Source organism: Rhinatrema bivittatum, chromosome 7, assembly GCF_901001135.1.
Source record: "Rhinatrema bivittatum chromosome 7, aRhiBiv1.1, whole genome shotgun sequence".
NCBI lineage: Eukaryota > Metazoa > Chordata > Amphibia > Gymnophiona > Rhinatrematidae > Rhinatrema > Rhinatrema bivittatum.
The window spans coordinates 112,869,470-112,891,337 of NC_042621.1; the positions used below are offsets into that span (position 1 = coordinate 112,869,470).

General features: G+C 43.8%; 1 protein-coding gene and 1 long non-coding RNA gene across 2 annotated transcripts in view; one reads left to right on the plus strand and one right to left on the minus strand.

Moving 5' to 3' along the window:
• Window positions 1–14,951, minus strand: part of SLC29A3 (solute carrier family 29 member 3) — a 55,856-nt gene extending 40,905 nt beyond the window's left edge. The window contains exons 1-2 of the mRNA XM_029608945.1: window positions 14,760–14,951; window positions 1,669–1,949 (exon numbers count right to left, since the gene is read on the minus strand). Coding sequence (XP_029464805.1) covers window positions 1,669–1,949; window position 14,760 — 282 coding nt within the window. The 5' untranslated portion in view covers window positions 14,761–14,951. The remainder of the gene's footprint in view (window positions 1–1,668; window positions 1,950–14,759) is intronic.
• Window positions 14,952–15,049: 98 nt separating this feature from the next.
• The window catches only part of LOC115095388, a 42,284-nt gene continuing 35,465 nt past the window's right edge, over window positions 15,050–21,868 (plus strand). The window contains exon 1 of the long non-coding RNA XR_003857758.1: window positions 15,050–15,159. This is a non-coding gene — a long non-coding RNA (uncharacterized LOC115095388). The remainder of the gene's footprint in view (window positions 15,160–21,868) is intronic.

Genomic DNA, 21,868 nt, shown 5'->3' on the forward strand with positions numbered 1-21,868 from the left:
ACAAATCGGGCCAACATGGCGACCTCCTCAGAGGGTCTCCACGTGGGTAGACCCTCGGTAATAGCCGGGGCCTGGCCCTGCTAGGGCGGATCAACCCGGTGGCACTGGTCCCGGCCGGTGACCTGTGCTCCTCCTCGATCCTCGGAGACCGGATTCAAGCAGAAGATTTCTACCTCACCTTGTCTTCGGCGCTTCCCGGTTTTGTCCCGGGCGGTCTCCGGCTGTGGGGGGAGAGGGCAAATACCTTCACCGCCGCGCTCAAGGGTGCACCTGCTGCCTCTCAGCCACGCCCGAGGATCGGGGGCTAGATCCTCGCCGCGATTCGGCCGCCGGACCGAGGCTTACCTCTGAGGGACCACGGAAATCACCTCGGGAATCTCAACTGGGAGAGGGACCCGAGGGTATCGCCGCAGGAGCGCGGGGCTCGTCTTCAGGTAGGTTTCTTCTTTAAACTTGGATTTTCTTCTTTGAATTTGGTTCTAACGCTGTGAGAGCGTGCAGATAGTCCCTAACTGCTATGGAGACGGAAAATACTGAAGAGCTGCACTTCCTGCAGGGGTATATGTACTAGGGGCTGACGTCAGATTGAAATCTGATCAGTCTCCAACTGCTAACAGGAGTACACTATCCCCATTGGTCCTGAGTCCATCTGCTACACGCTAGGAACATATATTTTTTGATAACCTTGAAAGACTAAACATAGTTCTATTTTATTAATGATCAGATTACAGGGGAATCTTCAGACAGCAATAAAGCCTTATCTCATAATACAATCTATTTGATTGATAAAGTACAAGACAATATTAATAGCATGGCTGATAACTGAAGCTGTACTCAGGTGCAATCATACAGAATAGACTCCTTTTTATTTCACATTAATCCATTGGTCTACTAATAGAATTTTGATCAGCCTGCCAGGATTCATGATTCCTGCCAGGCGCCCCAGAGCATGTCATTTTATTAGAAATCGTATTGCATGATGCAGCACAGAAGCAATGGAGCAGCGCTAGTTACGAAACAAAGAAAACAAGGGTGGAAGAGCAAAGAAACAGCAAAAGCATGTGGTGCTCGGAAACATAAAATCTGTAAAATCTTTAAATAGCACGAAACCCTTCCCAGGATCAAATTTGACATCACATGCCACCAGTGGCAGCTTATTCATATTCTTTGAAAATCTTGGAAATTATATTCCGTCAATGAAGTTCAAACCCGCTAACCCAAAATACCCATGTCATAGGAACAAAGGCATTTCCAGAAAAGCCTACATCAGTGTGTAAAAGCCACCGCAGAAACTGTTTGCCCATCAGTAAAGGGCTCACTGGTGGTTCCTTGCTGGAGCCTTCCCTGTACAGATATTCATCCAGCAATTGTACAACACTGCAATGAGTTGACTTAGAAATTCAGGGCTCGATTAAATCTAGCTGTGACTAGTCCCAGTCTCCAGCATTGTACATCCACTCTTCTACGATACTGGTGGAAAAGCATTAAAACGAAGAAGCTGAAATGCAACTCTGCAAAGCCAGGCGGACTGTGGCTTTAATAGTCCCTGTATCTAATGTCCTTAAAACTGTATTTTTAGCTAAAAACCTTACATGTTATTATTTTTAGGGCAGCACCTTGTTATACAATTCACTCTGAAGCAGCTTTAAATGAAGTCTTTGCACTCACACTGAGGTCAGAGGATGCTGGGTCCTGTGGGGGTAACTGTTGACTTGAGCAGTTCCTGAGCTTGTACATCCAGTAATGTTTTGCTGTGGCAAACGTGTTCCAAGGCAGCATGGCGCCGACACCCAAGAGGAAGATGATGAGGTATGTGCTATTAAAACGATCCGCTGGCTTGGGGAGAAAGAAATGGCTTTGTGGGTGCTCCTGTTCGTCTCTCAGAGAGTCACTGGATTTGTAGACAGAGTTTGTGCTGCCCTGAAGGAAGTCTTCTGACTCAACGGCCACTGTAGGGCAAAACAGATGCACAATATAATGTATTTATTTATTTAATTCTTTTTAATATACCGATGCTCAAGACCAAGTCTTATCGAACCGGTTTACAATAAACTAGGGGTGAAACCAGTTAACAGAGAAAGCGAAAGTTACATTAAAACAGGGAATGCAGAACCAGGCCGTTTGAAGAAGGGAAAGATTAAACAATTTCTAACTGGAGAGTAAAGCAGATAAGCCGGGAGCAATTGCTTACAGACAGGTCAATACAGTAAAGTGCGGCCGCAGTTACCCTGCTCCTAACCCGCTTTCTACCCACTTTTCGGCCGCGTTAGCCCTTCCTGCGATACACAATCCCCTTTAACCTACTCTTACCGCATCCTTAAATCACTGGGTAACCCCTTCCGCCCGCGGCATGTATATTACATGTAAACGATCGAATTAGCTATTCCCTCCCATACAGTAACGCGCGCCCCGGCTATCGCTTTTTTACCCTGCCGTTTTGCCGCGCGTTTAACCTGCTAACTTACCGCCTACCCTTACCCCTGCGTTAGAGGCAGGGGTAAGGGTAAGCGGCAAACTTTCCCCCAGCCCCCGCTCACCTGCCCTGGCCGCGTCCATGGGTGCTGGTCTCCGGGGCAGCCCCAGTCCTCTCCCCTCCTCCCGAAGCAACAAAAGCGGAAAAAAGCGAAAAAAAAAAAAAAAAGCGAAAAAAAAAAAGTTGCTCGAGATTGCCAGTCCTCTCTCCCCTCCTCCCGAAGCAAGGCGCGAAAAGCAGCCTTGCTTTGAGAGGAGGGGAGAGAGGACTGGCAGTGAAAAGCAACTTACTTTTTTTGCAGCCCCCCTCCGGAGACGGACATCGACGACGAGGGACCGCAGCTCCCCTGCCTCCAGCTGCCCGCGAAGATAGACGCATCGCACGGGCGAAAGCGGCCCCTGTGCGTGCAATTGGGCCGCTCAAGATGTGACGTCACGACGTTTGGCGTCACGGCATGTGACGTCACGTCTTGAGCGGCCAATTGCACGCACAGGGGCCGCTTTCACCCGTGCGATGCGTCTATCTTCGCGGGCAGCTGGAGGTAGGGGAGGGGAGCCGCAGTCTCTCGTCGCCAATGTCAGTCTCCGGAGGGGGGCTGCAAAAAAAGTAAGTCGCTTTGTTGCTTTCCACTGCCAGTCCCCTCTCCCCTCCTCCCGAAAAGCAAGGCTGCTTTTCGCGCCTTGCTTCGGGAGGAGGGGAGAGAGGACTGGCAATTCCAAGCGTAGGATTGCCCGTCCTCTCTCCCCTCTCTCTTGCTACTTTTTTTTTTTCTTTCGTTTTTTCCACTTTCGTTGCTTGCTTCGGGAGGAGAGAAGAGGACTGGCAATCCCGAGCGTAGGAGAACCGTCCACTTCCTGGTACCTGTCATTTCAAATGTTATTTGAAATGACATTTGAAATAACAGATACCAGCGTGTCCGTGAAGCGTTAGGCCAGCGCACCCAGGATACTGTGTAGGCGCTCTATCCAGTAAAATGGGTTGCGCGGGCCTAACGCTTCACGGATGCTTCTTAGACGCAGCTTGCATTTGCAAGCTATTTACATACAGTATCGAGCGGTAGGTGAGCTGGACTGTGCGTGCAGCAACCGCGGGTGCGCCCGGCACTAACGCAGCTCTCCCTACAGCTCCTTACTGTATCGGCCAGATAGTAAATATATAAAGTTAACATAGCTATTTACACAGTTAGTATTTGGATTTGAAACATTATTTGAGTGAGCAGTTCTAGCATAACAGTTCCATTATAATGAAAGATCTAGAAGAGAGTTAAGGGTGGTTGGAGCTTGATCTTGGTGAATTTGTAAAAACAGCAGCTAACAAGCATAATGAACAGCCAGCAAACAGAAACAGTGCTCTTCCACTCGTGATCCACCAGACAGATCAGAATGACCACCATTTCTAGAAATGAACTGATACCAAGACATGCCTATTCAAGGTAACGATTGCAAGAGACACAATTAGATACAAGGCAAAATGCACCACAATGATCCCTGTGCAGGAACTTCAGCGTAAAACGGTGAGAACACAAACAGAAAAGAGGACATCTACAGCACACATATGCAAGGGCAAAAGAATCTGAGTGAGAAGGCGTCTGTCTCAGCCAGGTGTGATGGGAGAGGGCCCTGGACATCCATTCTGTATGTGAAACAAGAGAAGGTGGATCTTAGTGAGGTCTTTACCTTCATTGTACTATGGCTGCTTGGGCAGATGTAGGTTAAGAAATAGTGTCCATCCCATAAAACAAGCTGCATTTATAAATGGGAATTTAGCATGCAAAGATTTTTTTTTTTCCATCAAATGCCAATCCATTTTAGGCCAAAATATAGCAAAAAATACTAAGCAAACTGCTTCTGGAGCCCAAATATACTCATTAACCCCTGCATTCTCAAACTCAGCCCCTAGTACAGTATGGCCTAAAAGGGACTCCAGAATATATATTGATTGTGTTGGACCTGCTTATCAGTACAGATTGGAGGGAAGGCTTCTACTCTTACCCAAAAAGGTACATATTGCTGCATGTCACTGGTGTACATTAAAAAGAACAAACCTAAATCCCAAAGCTAATTTATTTACGTTATAATTTATATTTTTATATTGCTATATCCAAATAATCTCAAAAGGATTTATATATACAATAAATCTCATGCTACAATCAAATCATTAGCACCAAAACTCCCTCAACCCATTAAAATCCAAACCTTTAACATACAATCATACAACCCCTCATGCTAATCCCTCCACAATAATCAATAAAGCAAAAACAAAAACAAAAACACACAACCCAAAATCCCTAAAAACATAAGAAAAGAGCGTCCATCAAGCCCGGCATTCTGTCTCCCACAGTGGCTAATCCAGGCCAAAAGTAACTGGCAAATCCTGTTACTCACTCCTAGGGATATGAGATGACTCACCAGGAGCCTTAATAGTCCCTGCACTGAAAGGCGGGTCATTAAAACCCCCCATACAGCAACAGTATGGGATGTTTATCAAAATGAAAGAAAGCTGCCACCATGGACATTTCTCAGGTCTCCTACTGACCAGCTTCTGGGAGATTCTAAGCAAGGAAGAGTCAGGACAGGGTGGAACCCAGACTGCAAGCCTGGTTAGGCTACTGACAAACATACAAGGGGAGGGTTTACAATAACTGGGAGATGGATACCAAGGCAGATGTCTCAGTACACCAGCCCACCGGAATGGAGAAGCAAAGTGAAGCACAGATTACCCCAAGGACATTTCTGATCTAGAACTGAGTTACAATTTGAAAGTAATCTGTCCCTCTGCAGGAGGTGGGGCAGTGAGATACAAACAAGCCAGCTGAAGCTTTCCTGCTCCCCGCCATCCTGTAAGGTGGATTGGGAAAACTTTTTAAAAACGTTTTATTGATTTGATTTATATTCTGCTTTTTTTTTTTTTTTGGCACTTCACAGCAGATTGCAGTCAGGTACTGTAGCTATTTCCCTATTACCGGAGGGCATACAATCTGTTTTGTACCTGAGGCAATGGAGGGTAAAGTGATTTGCCCAAGATCACAAGGAGTGGCAATGGGATTTGAATCATGGATTCCGTGGTTGTTAGCCCACGGGTCTAACCACTAGGTCCTAAGAAGCTGTGTTTCTTTTGTATTCAAATACTAGTCTTGAGCAATTGGAAAACTGGACTATGGAAGTTTAAATGACTGCATTGCTACAAGCCCTGCTTTGATTCCTAGCAAACTGAAGCTGTTGCAAGTTAAATTAGAGCTGTGGGTGTTTTCCTCTTTAAGGAAATACAGAACTGTTCTTGAGCAATTAGAAAGCTAGGTTATGGAATTTGAAACGAAGTCCTCCCTGGATGCCTAACAAACTAACTGCCTAATTCACTAAGGCTTTTCTCCCATTCTGTGTCTATGGGAAAATATCTTGATGAATCAGACCCTCAAGTGGTTGCAAGTTAATCAGAGCTGTGCTTTTACTTTAAAGCTACAATTAAAGAGTTGTGCAATTGAATGCTGACTGCATTACGACAAGGCCTCCTTAAACTCCCAATGGACTGAAGCAATCGCAGGCTATTCGGAGCTGAGTGTTTCTGTGGTGAAGATGCCAAGCTGCTACTGAGAAATTGTATTGGGGAAACTGGACCATTAAACCCAAAACGATTACATTATTATATGTTTTCCTTTTTTTGCTTCAAGTATCTGAGGCTATTTTAAGTTAGCTAAGGCACTGTTTTGGAACCTGGGTTACTACTAAGTAGTTGCAAAGTTTGGTTACTGACACCAGTGATGCATGCAGTCTGTTACTAACCCTTCTTAGATGCTGGTAATAGGCAACTCTCACAGGCTAACTGGAAGGAAGGTTATGCTTGGAGATGAGCACAGAGTGAAGTACTGTAATTACACTGCACTACCGGGCAGAGCCATGAGTGGAATTCATCCCGCTTGCAACCAAAGAAGAAACAGGCCCAGAGGGCCGGGAGAGCTATTTGTGTGTGCGTGCCAGAGAGAGAGAGAGAGATTGGGAGCCTGTGTATGTGTGTATGCCTGTGAGAGAGGAGACTGGGAGCCTGCATGAGAGAGAGAGAGAGAGACTGAGACTGCTTGTGCCTGTGAGAGACTGGGAGTCTGCTTGTGTGTATGCCTGTGAGACAACCTGTGAAAGCAGTGTCACATATGGGCTCTCACAGGCACACATACTCATATGACTGTTGGAGAAACAGCCTGTATATGTGAGATAGAGGAAGTGTGTTAGAGCATAGGCATGTATATGAGAGCAGAAGTATGTGAGAGAATGTGCTGTGTGTGAAAGAGAAGATAAAGTATGTACGGCCCTCCCTCCCCTAGTCCATGACAATCTCAGGGTGACTGGAAATCAAACGATCCCAGATATGGAGGACAGGATTTTTTATAATCCTTTTTAATTCTTGGGTGGTGTTTTATGTTTCTGCCTTTTTGAAATACTTTATTGATGTTTAGGAAATTTAAACATTTTTTTTAATTATTGGTGGTCAGCTGTTTTAACATTTATTTTTATTAGTATGATTTTAATATTATGAACGTTTTATATCTTGATTTTATTGCTTGATGTTTTGTAAGGAATGTTTCTGTTTTTCCATTATTGCACTGCATAATACAATTGGACTTATGGTTTCCAATTCAGTTTGTGTTGGCAACATTTCTATTTATACTTTAAGGCCCTTCGATTTTGTTTTGGTGAGGATATGTCTTATGTAACTAATTCTTAATGTGAAAATGATGGTACTTATCACTGGCTTTTACAGCATTGGCTCATCCCTTCTTTATTTCTATTTTAACAAAAGTTTGCCCTTTATTAATTTCACCTGCATGCAGAAAGCAGTTCTGAATGTTATTGCTGAAAATATTTTTCATACACATTTTATTTTCACTGCTGTTTGTAGATATTAGGTGATTATTTTAAGCAAGGGATGGACTTAGCCAATGTTCCCTTTAAGGACTGGGTTGCTGTGAACATAAAATTCATAGGCTTTTTACATCAAAGAAAGTAGTGCTCACAGAATAATGCAACCAAAAACGTTTTACATATAGAAAACCAAACCTTAAAAGGGAACACTGGGCATTGGGGAGAAGGAGATTGGATCTTGAGGGGAGCTGGACTTAGAGAAAGTGTGCTGTTTGGGTTGACCCTTGGGGAAGGAAGGTAGTGCTGCTCGATTCAGTTAAGAGTATATTTACTGGCATTTTCATAATCATGTGACTAGCAGGTATAAATATATGTGGCATTGTAAAATTTGGTTCCGTACGCCACAAGGATCAAACAAACATGAAAGTGTGCCCGGATATAAAAGGATTGAGAAGCTCTGCTCTAGGAGAGAAGGTTGAGGGAGCAAGATTGGTGTAGACCGTGGAGGGACAGTCGGGAGAGGGGAATGAGAGTGAATGTCCTGTCATCGCAGGCCACGGATCACCTTCATCAATTTTTTCGCCCTCCTCTACACCTTTTTTAATTCCATTACATTTTTCACATGGGGTGACCAGAAATGCACACAATACTCAAGGGGCAGTCACACCATGGTTTGATGCAGAAGCAATATATTTTCCACTTTATTCTCCATTCCTTTTCAGATCATTCCTAGCATTCCATTTGTGTGAGGACCCTAGCTGTAGTGCAGCTCTCTTGTCTGCAGGGGCCCTCACTGGGTTATGTTCATGCTGTCTCAGTCCTCCAAGCATCTTTGGCTTGAAGGACCTGCTGGCAGCCATGTTTGCAGTATGATGCAGCAATTCTACTCCCTTATAAGCCGGCCTTCTGGTAAGCTCACTGCAGCAGCTTGGAGGCTCATATTCCTTGTTGTGGCCATTCTGTCTCTTACATCAAACCTTAGCCTTCGCTATTGTTGGTTTCCTGTCCCCTGGGTAGCCCCAGTTTGTGTCTACTTCTGTTTGTTAGTCTTGTCCGTGTGTTCTATTTTATGGTGCACTCTCCTGTCCTGTGTTTGTGAGCACCTTTCTGTTCTCCCCTTGTTTCTGCAGGCCTGTCCTGATCTAGGGGGGGTGCCCTCCTGTTCCCAGGGGTACTGCCATTTGAAGTCCTGCCAGCCACCAGCACCCAACGGCTCAACCTGAAGGGGAGGGTGGATGGTACAAGTAAAGATTCTCTTCCTAGCCAGCCCTGTTCCTACTCCAGAGGTCAACCTATACCCAGCACCCATGCCCTGAATTTGCTTTTTTGACTGCCACCGCACACTGAGCGTAGGATTTCAATGCGTTGTTCACCAGGATTCCAAGGTCATTTTCCTGGTAGTGATTCCCAATACAGATCTAGCATCATGTACTCATAGTCTATAGATTTTATTTTGTTCTTTTCCTCCATTAAATTTCAGCTGCCATTTGGTTGCCCAGTCTCCTAGTCTCACAATGTCCTTCTGCAGTTCTTCGTAATCCACTGCTGTTGTAATATTCTCTTTGCCTTTCTTAGCAAAAAATAATCTATCGTACTAAAACAATTCTTAATTCTTCGACAATAACTTTGGAAGTTTCACAGCACTGAAAACCTTTACTGTTATCCAGTGCAGATGTGGTACACCATGGCTTTGAGTCTGGTACATCATACATGCTAATTCTGTCAGACTTAACTGCCACTTTTGATACACTCAACCACCACATTCTCTTATAAAGATTATAAGTCATTGGCATTTCTGGCTCAGTCCTTCCATGGTTCACATCTTATCATACGCAACAAGTATGCATAGCTTCCTCGATGTCATCTTGGTATCCTGTCTTTACCGGCGTCCCACAAGGATCTGCACTTTCTACAGCAATACTATCTCACTCCTCTCTGTCGCTGGGACTATCCTACATGGTGATGATATGCAACTTCTCACTTTACCTCACTATCAGGCCGATACAGTACAAGACCTGCATTTGGATGCACGTTTTCGACACGCTAGCTTTACCCCTTATTCAGTAAGGGGTAAAGCTAGCGCGTCAAACGCACTTTCAAATGCAGATCTTGTACTGTATCGGCCTGATAGTGAGGTAAAGTGAGAAGTTGCATATCACCATCATATAGGATAGACCCAGCGGCTTGACTGCACATTTTGCTACGCGTTAGCTTTACCCCTTATTCAGTAAGGGGTAACAGCGCATCGAAAACGCGCATCCAACCCCCCCCCCCGAGACTAATCGTGCCCGCAACATGCAAATTCATGTTGATGGCCATATTAGTCATTCCCGCGTGATTCAGAAAGCAAAATGTGCAGCCAAGCCGCACATTTTACTTTCAGAAATTAGTGCCTACCCAAAGGTAGGCGTTAATTTCTGCCGGCACCGGGAAAGTGCACAGAAAAGCAGTAAAAAACTGCTTTTCTGTGCACCCTCCGACTTAATATCATGGCGATATTAAGTCGGAGGTCCCAAAAGTTAAAAAAAAAGTTAAAAAAAAAAATTTAAAAATGGGCCCGCGGCTTGAAAACTGGACAATTTTTCCGGCGTCTGGTTTTCGAACCCGTGGCTGTCAGTGGGCTCGAGAACTGACGCCGGCAAAATTGAGCGGCGGCTATCAAACCCGCTGACAGCCACCACTCCTGTCCAAAAAGCGGCACTAGCCTGCTCTGCTGCAGACTTTACTGTATCGGTCTGTATGTTTATCAACCATTAGAACCTGGCTCTCCTTGAATAAACTATCTAAAAAAAAAAAAAAACGCCAAAATAATTCTAGGCCGATGTCCATCATTCCAAATTCCAGCCACATTCACGTCTGATAAGCATCTATGTCTCAACAAATATGCAACTTAGATATTTTTTATTCCTTCCTGGCTATGCAGCTGCAAATTAAAACCGTTTGTTCTTTTGCCGAACTGAGGCTCCTATGCCATCTTAGGCCTCTCAGACTAACTTTCCAACGGTTTTACAAACAAACACTCATTTTCGCAGGACTAGACAACTACAATTCTTTGGGCCACAGCCATCCCCACAACACAATTAAGCTTCTGTAGTTAGTTCAAAATGCTGCTGCCCATATGCTCACAGGAACTAGGATTTGTGACCATATATTTCACCAGTTTTATTTATTTTATTTATTTATTTATTTATTTAGCATTTGTTTATATACCGAGGTACAGCTGACAATGCCTTCACTCCGGTTTACATTACAACGAACCAGTTACATTTAAATTCATAACAGTTCTACAATCGCTCTATTGACTACCTATCCAGTGGCGAATACAATACATACAAATTGGCTATAAATGCACAGTTATTTCAAAATGTCAGTTCTCCATGGATTAGTCTGACTCTTAAGTTCTCCACCCCTTCATGGACTCGCAGACCACCAAATCAGCATTTACTAAATGTTCTATCCTCTTAACAAGCCAGACTAGTAGCAACAGTGGAAAGAGCATTTTCTATAGCTTGACCAGTACTTTAAGATTCTCTCCTCCTTTCTTTACATTCCTTATGTAACCTATGCATTTAAGAAGGCTTTTCCTACTGCCCCCACAAGCAGCAGCCTCGGAGTAAACTATGCTGTCCCTTAGGTAACTCCTCCAATCTTGGTTCTCACAATCCACTCATTTCAGGTTACTTACCATACTGACACAATACAAGCACATTACAACAATATCCTCTCTGTGATTCCTCTTCAATTCATTCATTAATCCTCACATCAATATCTATATTAGATGTCATACTAATCCTTGCTTGTTGATGTAACCTGCTTTTATTTATAAGTACTTTCTCTGTCACAGTTGTTTTATATCTTGCTTATTTCCAGTTTATATTATTGTTTTATGCAATTAAGTTAAATGTGTTCTCCGCTCCGAACTTTGAAGGGTGGCAGGTAATAAATGCTTTTAAATAAATAAAAACCCCATTTTTTTATCTTCTTGAAGATGAATTAACCAAACTGTAATAGTTTGAACTGGGCCTACTTTAATTGAATAGATAATATTGTGTTATCAACTGAAAATCCTCTAAATAAATATCTGATTCAACAATGCTGTCCACTTACTGGCTAGGTCACGCTGCATCTTAGTTATTTTCCTAGCTAGCTCTCAATTTCCCGACTAATAAACTCACAGGTCATGTCTATGGTATAGTTAGATATTAACGTTTGAATAAAATCTAAGATCTTATGTAGATTTTTTTAAATGATCTAAAGAGAAACTGTGTTCTGGACAAATAGTATCTATTGCCAGTGGAGCACTAGTATATATATACCAAGTGTTTATGTTGTTGAAAATGGCAGTGTCCTGTCTCCATCTGCTGCGCCGAGCCTTTTTTTTTTTTTTTTTTTTTTTTTAAATCGGCTGCACCGACCCTTTAAAATTAGTTTTTTTAGTTATCACCCCCCCCCCCCCCCCCCCCCCCCCCCCCCCCCGGGCACCACGGCCCGAAGAAAAAGAACGCGTTTAAACATGCTGATGCTCCTCCTCCTTCCTGCCTGTGCGACCCCGGAAGTAAATGTTGCCGGAGCCGCGTGGGCAGGAAGGAGAAGCATCAGCGCGTGCAGAAGAGAAGCAGCGCTTGCACTTACGGGCCGCCGTGAATCCCAAGTCGCAGCGGCCCGAGAAGAGGAAGATCAGGGTCGCTGCAGAGCCCATCCTGCAGCGATCCGTGAAGAGGAGGCCCAGAGGTGAGAGAGAGGCTGAGGGTCTGTAAAGGGGGTGTGTGTGTATGAGATGAGTTGAGAAATTGTGTGTGAGAGTGAGGACCTGAATGTTTGCAGACAGCATGTGAGAGCCTCTGTGTGTGTGAGAGAGACAGCATGTGACACTGAGAGCCTGTGCTTGAGCAAGACAGCATGTGGGCGTGAGAGAGAGCCTGTGTGTGTGAGAGTCAGATAGCATGTGACAGTGAGAGCCTGTGCTTATGAATGATTGTATGAGAGAGAGCATGTGACAGTGAGAGCCTGTGCTTGAGCAGAACAGCATGTGGGAGTGAGAGAGCCTGGATGTGTGAGAGTCAGACAGCATGTGCCAGTGAGAGCCTGTGTGTGTGTGTGAGAGAGAGAGAAATGCATGTGAGAATGAGAACCTGACTGTGTGTTTGAGGGAAGAAGATGGAGAGAAAAGAAACAGAAAAAAAGACAATATAAAAGGAAGGTGGAAAAAAAAGCCTGTGACCAACCAAATAGAAAACTAAGATCAGACAGCAAAGGTAAAAAAATAAATAAATTACTTTTTAGTGATTGGCACATGTAATCTTTGGGAATGTGCAAGAATAGCAATTTCTCTATGCGGATCTCACAATGTACGAGATCAGCATGGAGAAAGTGGAAGCCCACGGGGCCTGCACAGAGGAGGCAGCAGAATGGGTTTCAGTGTCAGTAGCAGCAATTGGCACCTCCCCAATAGCCATGTGGCAGCAGTGACAGTGGCAGCAGAGGAATGAGAGAGGTTCCGAGGTTGCTGGCAAAAGAGAGGGGGGTCTGCCTTTAGTGTGTGCATGTGTATGAATGGGACTCTGCCTGGGGGTGTATGTGTGTGAATGCATGGGAGCCTGCCTGGGGGTCTGTGTGTGTGAAAATGAATGGGAGCCTGCCTGGGGTTCAGTGTGTGTGTGTGTGTGTAAGAATGACTGGGAGCCTGCCTGGGTGTGTGTGTTTGTATGTATGTGAGGGAGCCAGTGAGTGTGAGAGCATGAGTGTGTATGAGAAATTCCAGGGAAGTAAGAGTTGGGGGGGGGGGGGGGGGGGAAGAGTGTTTTAATTGAAGATTTAGCCAATGAAATTCAGCAACAAAAAAGTCACTAAGCAGGTAAGGTAAAGAATTATTTGTTTTTGCTTTATTAATAAATACAGTACATATATTAAAATTATAACTTTATTAATTAAAGCTACAAATATCACAAAATTATGGATTTTTCTAGAAGTGACACACCACCTGAGTTATGCTCGTTTTTTTTAATGAATTTTGACACACTGAGCTCAAAAGGTTGGCCATCACTGCTCTATATTGATCCATGGTGTGAATATAGCAGAACTTGAAAAGGTGTAGAGGAGGCCCACAAAATGATAAAGGGGATGGAACATCTCCCTTAAGAATAAAGGCTAAGAGGTTAGGGTTCTTAAGCTTCAAGAGAAGGTAATGGAGGAAATATGAAAGATGTTTACAAAATCATGAGTGGAACTGAAAAAGCAAACAAGGCAGTTTTTTTTACCCTTTCCAATAAACAAAGACTATGATACACTCCATGAAACTGATGGGTAGAATATTAAAAATAGATCAGAAAAAGGTTTGCTTTTTTCACTCAGTACACAATCGAGGAGCAGCAGCTGCAATTCTAAAGGGGACACAATGGGACTGGGGGTGAAATCCATGTGGGAATTTGATCTACTTTGGGAAGATGTGCATAAAATCACTGCTGGGCAGAGTGAATGGGCCTTTTTGATCTTTAGCCATGGTAATCTACATTACTATGTTAACTATAAACTGTAGAAATTGTTGCTGGAGGACATGGTCAAGCAATCTAGCATAGTTTGATGTAAAAGGAGTTTGGACAAGTTCTTGAAGAAAAGTGCCTGAACTATTAGCCAGGGAGATTTAGGAAACCCACTGCTTATCGCTGGAAGTGAGCAACAAGAGATGGATCTGTTCTTTGGGATCTGCTGGGCACTTCTTAGTGACCCTGACTAGCTACTACGGGATGCTGGGCTCGATAGACCTATGGTATTACCCAGCATGGCAAGCCTCGCATGTTTATGAAGCATTATCATATCAGAGTCAGAAATTCCCGAGAACTGTCTAGAAATATGTGGGCTTTTTTTTTTGTGGGGGGGGGGGGGGGGGGGGGAAAGACATGATCCGAACATTGTTTTGCCACCCTGAAGTTGGAATAAATGATTAGAGAGATTAAGGAAGAAGCTTGGTTGTGACAGATAGACACACATACAGTCTCTATATAGCACTGCATACAACCGGTATGCAACTATACTAATGCTTAACCATATACCCATCTCATTTCAGGTCCTGCCTACCATTCCATGTACTCCCAGTCACTCAGCTCATTACATTTACGTGCCTCGCCATTCTCACTAAATGCCCCTCCACCCTGCAGATGTGAGTTTATGCCGTGCTTTAAACTTGCAAACAATAGATATCGCCCCACTCCTTCCCCGTGGCTTCAATGCCCGCAAAATTGGAACCAGGCTGCGTTACTAATGTCTTATCACGGCGTTCTCACGCGAATTAATCCTTTGTTTCCATTAAAATCAACAACGAAAAAGCGATTAACGAGAGGCTCCTCCAGATCAATGAGCAGTTAAGGGTCAAAGCGAGAGAGCTCGTGGGGGAGGGGGGGGGGGGGTAAAAACGGAGCGGACTTTTCAGCACTTACTTTTGCGGGCCGGGCCAGAGAGCGTGGAACGAGAACAGCGATGCTGAACGCAGCAGAGGGGCACGACGCGGAAGGGAGAAGAAGAAGGAAGCCGCCGCCGCCGCAGACCTACCGGCTCTACAGCAGGCCGCGGAGGGGGCGGGCCTGGAGCTAGTGCCGGCCCCCGGAAACGCTGAAACCACTGGGCGGGGGCACGTGCAGGGGAAAGTAGAATTCAGGACTAGAACTAGAGGCTCTAGGTAGGTTACGCGCCCCGGCGAGGCGGGGCTTCCTTCTGCGTAGTTTTATGCAGCTCCTCCCCAGGGGTGGGGCTTACCGATGCACTTCAGAGTTTATTGTAGCCGCTCTCAACGAGGGAGTCTCGTGCTTACTTGTGGCATCGGGCTGGTCGTGTGAAAGTGTAAGCTTTCTCTTGTTTCTTCCCCCCTAGGGCATCAGCTTGAAAATGGTCCTGTGTATGCATGGAGTTGTAATACTGATTTCCCTAAGAAAAGTAGACTGTGTAACTTGTGAGCTATGCTCATCCTGACGAGGTACAGCAGGGATTTTCTCTCTTTTTCGCCATGTAACAGTTTTCTTTTTAATTAATATTCTCTGTCAGGAAGTGAAATAACTTCCAACCTTTGTCTCTTGCTGATTCACCTTGCGTGATAAAAGAAAACAATTTTGTTCTGTTGTTGTTTTACGTTTTGCTAGAAAAATGCCCCTCCGCCGCCTGCTGTAGAGCCTTTTTTAAGCCCAGTTATACTAATAGTTTTCATCACATCCTCTGACAATGAATTCCAGAGTTTAATTATGCTTTGAGTAAAAAAAATATATATTTTTTTTCTACTGGTTGTCTTAAATGTATTACCTAGTAACTTTTGTTGAAGGTCCCCTAGTCTTTGTACTTTTTGAAAGAAAAAGCAGAATACAAAAAAATATAAATAATCAACTGGTTATGCATTTACCTGTTCCACTCCACTCATTATTTTATAGGCCTCTAATCATATCTCCCCCTCAGCCGTCTCTTCTCCAAACTGAAGAGTATAACTTCTTTGGCCTTTCCTCATAGGGGAATCATTCCATCTCCTTTATCATTTTGGTCGTTCTTCTCTGTACTTTTTCTAATTTTGCTCTTATCTTTTTTGACATGCAATGCCGAGAATTATTATTCCTTTCCACCTTGCTATCCCCCCACTTCCTTGCTCCTTCCAATTCTGCTCATCCCTTTCTCTCTTTCTTGCCCCTTCCTGTGCTTTTCATTCTCCTCCTCTCCTTCTCCCATCCTGTTCTCCCCTCTCCTCACTTTTTCTCCAGTCTTACCCCCTCCACTACTATTACTACTGCTATTTACAATTTTTAAAGTGCTATTAGACACACACACATACCTGGGAGGAATGTTTGATTTCCCATCACACTGAGATTGTTGTGGATTAGCAGGGGGGGTGGGGTCTGCACATAGACTTTCTCTTACACATGTAGCCGGTCCCCCATTTCAGTGCTTTATCCTAGACTAGGTGTGCTACGGGTCCATGTTCGGGTCCATGTTCAGGTCCGGCGGGGAAGAAGGACTTCTTTTCAGGGGCCCCTGGCGTTGTCTATCACTTCACACTCTATATCACACAGTTCCAGAGAAAGATAAGAGCAAAGAAGCCAAAATTACCTCCACAGGAAGAAACCAGGAATCACAACAGGGCCTGTCCATTTCCTAGGAAATCCACACTTAGGTAGAACTCAGTGAAAAGAAACACTGGAGTCTGTAGTTGGTGTTCAAAAAAAAGATAGTTTTAAGAGGATTCAGATCAAGATGGCAAAAATAAGAATCAACATACATCCGGTGATCAATAAAAGGCAAGTGATTTCTCTGTCCATCCTTATTCTGTTCACTTCCCTTCTTGTTTTTGCACCTTCATCCTGACTGGAAAATATCCTCACCAGTGAGGGTGGAATAACTAGAGTGTAGTTCCAGCTCAGGCATGAATTGGTCTGGAAAAATATCCCCAAGCAAAATAGCCAAAAGAGGTTCCAACAAGTCAAAATCTTCAACTGTGAGTCAACTATCAAAAACACAAGTCTCTTGATATAGGAGCTCAAATTCTACATCCTTCTCCTCACCCAATCTAACTGGTCAAATGGGTCAAAAGATCTCTGATATATATCTCTCAGGCACTGGTCAGTTAAAATCCCCAAATTCTCTCAAAACTTTTCTTCAAAAGATCTTCATTCAAAAATTGGAAGAAGGATCCAACAGAAGAAAATAGAATAAAGCATAAACATTGGCAAGTTAAATGTAAGACATTGATAAGACAGGCTAAGAGAGAATTTGAAAAGAAGTTGGCTGTAGAGGCAAAAACTCACAGTAAAAACTTTTTAAAATATATCCGAAGCAGAAAGCCTGTGAGGGAGTCAATTGGACCGTTAGATGCTCGAGGGGTTAAAGGGGCACTTAGAGAAGATAAGGCCATTGCGGAAAGATTAAATGATTTCTTTGCTTCGGTGTTTACTGAAGAGGATGTTGGGGAGTTACCCGTAATGGAGAAGGTTTTCATGGGTAATGATTCAGATGGACTGAATCAAATCACGGTGAACCTAGAAGATGTGGTAGGCCTGATTGACAAACTGAAGAGTAGTAAATCACCCGGACCAGATGGTATACACCCCAGAGTTCTGAAGGAACTAAAAAATGAAATTTCAGACCTATTAGTAAAAATTTGTAACTTAGCATTAAAATCATCCAGTGTACCTGAAGACTGGAGGATAGCAAATGTAACCCCAATATTTAAAAAGGGCTCCAGGGGCGATCCAGGAAACTACAGACCGGTTAGCCTGACTTCAGTGCCAGGAAAAATAGTGGAAAGTGTTCTAAACATCAAAATCACAGAACATATAGAAAGACATGGTTTAATGGAACAAAGTTAGCATGGCTTTACCTAGGGCAAGTCTTGCCTCACAAATCTGCTTCACTTTTTTGAAGGAGTTAATAAACATGTGGATAAAGGTGAACCGGTAGATATAGTATACTTAGATTTTCAGAAGGCGTTTGACAAAGTTCCTCATGAGAGGCTTGTAGGAAAAGTAAAAAGTCATGGGATAGGTGGCGATGTCCTTTCGTGGATTGAAAACTGGCTAAAAGACAGGAAATAGAGAGTAGGATTAAATGGACAATTTTCTTAGTGGAAGGGAGTGGACAGTGGAGTGCCTCAGGGATCTGTATTGGGACCCTTACTTTTCAATATATTTATAAATGATCTGGAAAGAAATACGACGAGTGAGATAATCAAATTTGCAGATGACACAAAATTGTTCAGAGTAGTTAAATCACAAGCAGATTGTGATAAATTGCAGGAAGACCTTGTGAGACTGGAAAATTGGGCATCCAAATGGCAGATGAAATTTAATGTGGATAAGTGCAAGGTGATGCATATAGGGAAAAATAACCCATGCTATAATTACACAATGTTGGGTTCCATATTAGGTGCTACAACCCAAGAAAGAGATCTAGGTGTCATAGTGGATAACACATTGAAATCGTCGGTTCAGTGTGCTGCGGCAGTCAAAAAAGCAAACAGAATGTGGGGAATTATTAGAAAGGGAATGGTGAATAAAACGGAAAATGTCATAATGCCTCTGTATCGCTCCATGGTGAGACCGCACCTTGAATACTGTGTACAATTATGGTCGCCGCATCTCAAAAAAGATATAATTGCGATGGAGAAGGTACAGAGAAGGGCTACCAAAATGATAAGGGGAATGGAACAACTCCCCTATGAGGAAAGACTAAAGAGGTTAGGACTTTTCAGCTTGGAGAAGAGACGACTGAGGGGGGATATGATAGAGGTGTTTAAAATCATGAGAGGTCTAGAACGGGCAGATGTGAATTGGTTATTTACTCTTTCAGATAGTAGAAAGACTAGGGGGCACTCCATGAAGTTAGCATGGGGCACATTTAAAACTAATCGGAGAAAGTTCTTTTTTACTCAACGCACAATTAAACTCTGGAATTTGTTGCCAGAGGATGTGGTTAGTGCAGTTAGTATAGCTGTGTTTAAAAAAGGATTGGATAAGTTCTTGGAGGAGAAGTCCATTACCTGCTATTAAGTTCACCTAGGGGTAGATTTTTAAAAACAGAGCGATCGCGTACTTTTGTTTGCGCAGCAGGCGCAAACAAAAGTACACTGGATTTTATAAGATACGCGCATAGCCGCGCGTATCCTCTAAAATCCTGGATCAGCGCGCGCAAGGATGCCGATTTTGGGCAGCCTAAAATCGGCATCCTTGCGCGCGCCGAGCCGCGCAGCCTGCCTCCGTTCCCTCCGAGGCCGCTCCGATTTCGGAGCGGCCTCGGAGGGAACTCTCTTTCGCCCTCCCCTCACCTTTCCTTCCCTTCCTCTACCTAACCCACCCCCCCCCCCCGGCCCTATCTAAACCCCCCCTTACCTTTGTCCGTAGATTTACGCCTGCAAGAAGCAGACGTAAATCTACACGCGCCAGCGGGCTGCTGTCGCGCCGTCCTCCGACCCGGGGGCTGGTCCGAAGGCCTGGACCGCGCCCCGCCCCCGAAACGCCGCGTCATCGGGTCCCGCCCCCCGACACGCCCCCTTCGACAAACCCCGGGACCTACGCGCGTCCCGGGGCTCTGCGCGCGCCGGCGGCCTATGGAAAATAGGCGCGCAAGGCCCTGCTCGCGTAAATCCGGGCAGATTTACTCGAGCAGGGCTTTTAAAATCCGCCCGCTAGAGAATAGCCACTGCCATTAGCAATGGTAACATGGAATAGACTTAGTTTTTGGGTACTTGCCAGGTTCTTGTGGCCTGGATTGGCCACTGTTGGAAGCAGGATGCTGGGCTTGATGGACCCTTGGTCTGACTCAGTATGGCATTTTCTTATGTTCTTACACTCGTTCTTCACAGCACTTTCCCAATGAAATCCTTTACATAATTCCAGAATCCCTGTAACTAAAGGCATTCCATGAACATATGACAAAAGTCCCTCTTCACATGTTGGTTATGTGTGCATATTTTGAGATGCTGTTCTTCATGTTATGTTCCCCATCTTAATAAAAAGAATTAAAAAATATATATATAGATATAGATATATATATATATTTTGATTAATAGCAGTTTATGGACTTCTCTAGAAACGTATGCAAATCTTTGGTAAACCCTCTTACACTAAAGACTTATGCTCTGGGAATGAATTCCAGAGGTTAATTGAGTGAAAAATACATTTCTCTGATTTTGTTTTGCTTACCGGTGCCTGTGCAGCCATGTGGTCAGCATGGCTCACTTGCCTTCCATCGTTGTTTCCATGAACAATCGCCCTCCATTGTCTGGCAGTTCTTAATGGGGCTTGCACACACACGAGAAAAGTCAACAAGACAAAGAAGTGCAAGGTTTCCATGGTGTAAATGGCAGCGAAGCCTTCACGAACCGTCAGCCATCGCTAGCCCTTCTACAATAACGCCAGGGAAAGGGGTGACACAAATATCAAACTCATTATGGACGCACAAGTATTGGACGCACGTTACTGCATGGGGGCGTAATAGCTAATGAAGTCATTTAAATGGTATTTAAATACAATTGGCGCTATTTGGTATGCACTGGTTTGCAGGCGCGTTATGAATGCACTAATACCTTTATTGCATAGGGCGCCCATTTCATGCGTCCAAAATGCACATCCAAGCGCGGGTTAACCGGTGCGCTAGCTTGAGCACATGATATTAATTCGGCCTGAATGTAATTATTACTGATGTATGCAAGAGACTTTATTATGGGATTCACTATTGAACAACGCTTAGGCCTAGGATGTAATCTCCCCCGGATGGTTTAACATACTTCTCTCCCTCATAACTATATTCGCACATACTCTCCCTCATTCACACACACGTTTGATTATTCTTTCCCCATCCATGAATCCGCCAGGAGGGCCATGGGACAATGCAGCAACCAGGGCCGGTGCAAGGGTTTTAGGCGCCCTAGGCGAAACGTCAGCTATGCCGCCCCCCCCCCCGCCTCCACACACAATTAACTTACATTGTGCATTAATGAAAATAACGAAGTCTGTATTTATAACAGAACACTTATTTGACATTTTTATGCCATGTAAACCATTGAGATGATTTGTCTTATCGACGGTATAGAAACTCTTTTATAAATAAATAAATAAAAAATATATAAAATAAACATAAACCAAAGCTATACTTGTTGCTCAAACAAAAAAAGCAGACACATCACATAATATTAAATAATTAAAATGGCAGTCAATCAAGAAAAATGAACTAAAAAGCCATCTTTACTTACCCCCTCCAGCAGCTCTCTTACTCTTCTTCCATGCAGGCTGTAGTACACACCAGAAGCAGCAGTAGTGGCTAAGCTCTATACCAGGGGTCAGGAACCTTTTTGGCTGAGAGAGCCATAAACGCCACATATTTTAAAATGTAATTCCATGAGAGCCATACAATATGTTTAAAACTAAATACAAGTAAATGTGTGCATTTTATGTAAGATCACACTTTTAAAGTACAATAAGTCTCTGAAAATATTACACCAGGCCTTAAGACACCAATACATCTCCTATTAGGAAACGGACCAAGTCAGGCTGCTATAGAGTCCTACACAGAAACAACACGCCAGCAGAAAACCTCACCTGAATCACGTGCTGTCCCTCACCTAACATAGAATAAAGAGACCAAAACGCATAACAAGAAGCATGCAGAAAAAACTGAATTGGAAACTGCAACAAGCCAGAGTCTCTGTATGCAGTGTAACAAAGGAAAAAAGAAACATCACCCATCCTTATAAAACAAATCAAGAAATATAAAATCATCAGCAGTAAAACTGTACTAACAAAAAGAACATATTTCGAAACATCTGATGAGTGGAATATCCAATAATTAAAAACTCATATAAAACATTTCCAGATACCAACAAAATATTTAAAAATAGCAGACACAAAGACCCAGTAATGAAAAATAATAAGGATACAAAACTTTTTTTGCTCTGCATACCTGGGAACATTTGATATCCAGGTGTCCTGAGATTGTTCTGAATTAGCAGGAGGTGGGGTGGTTTGCTTGGAACTTTCTCCTCTCTGTCACATACCAGCGCTCTCTCTCACACTAGCTCTCA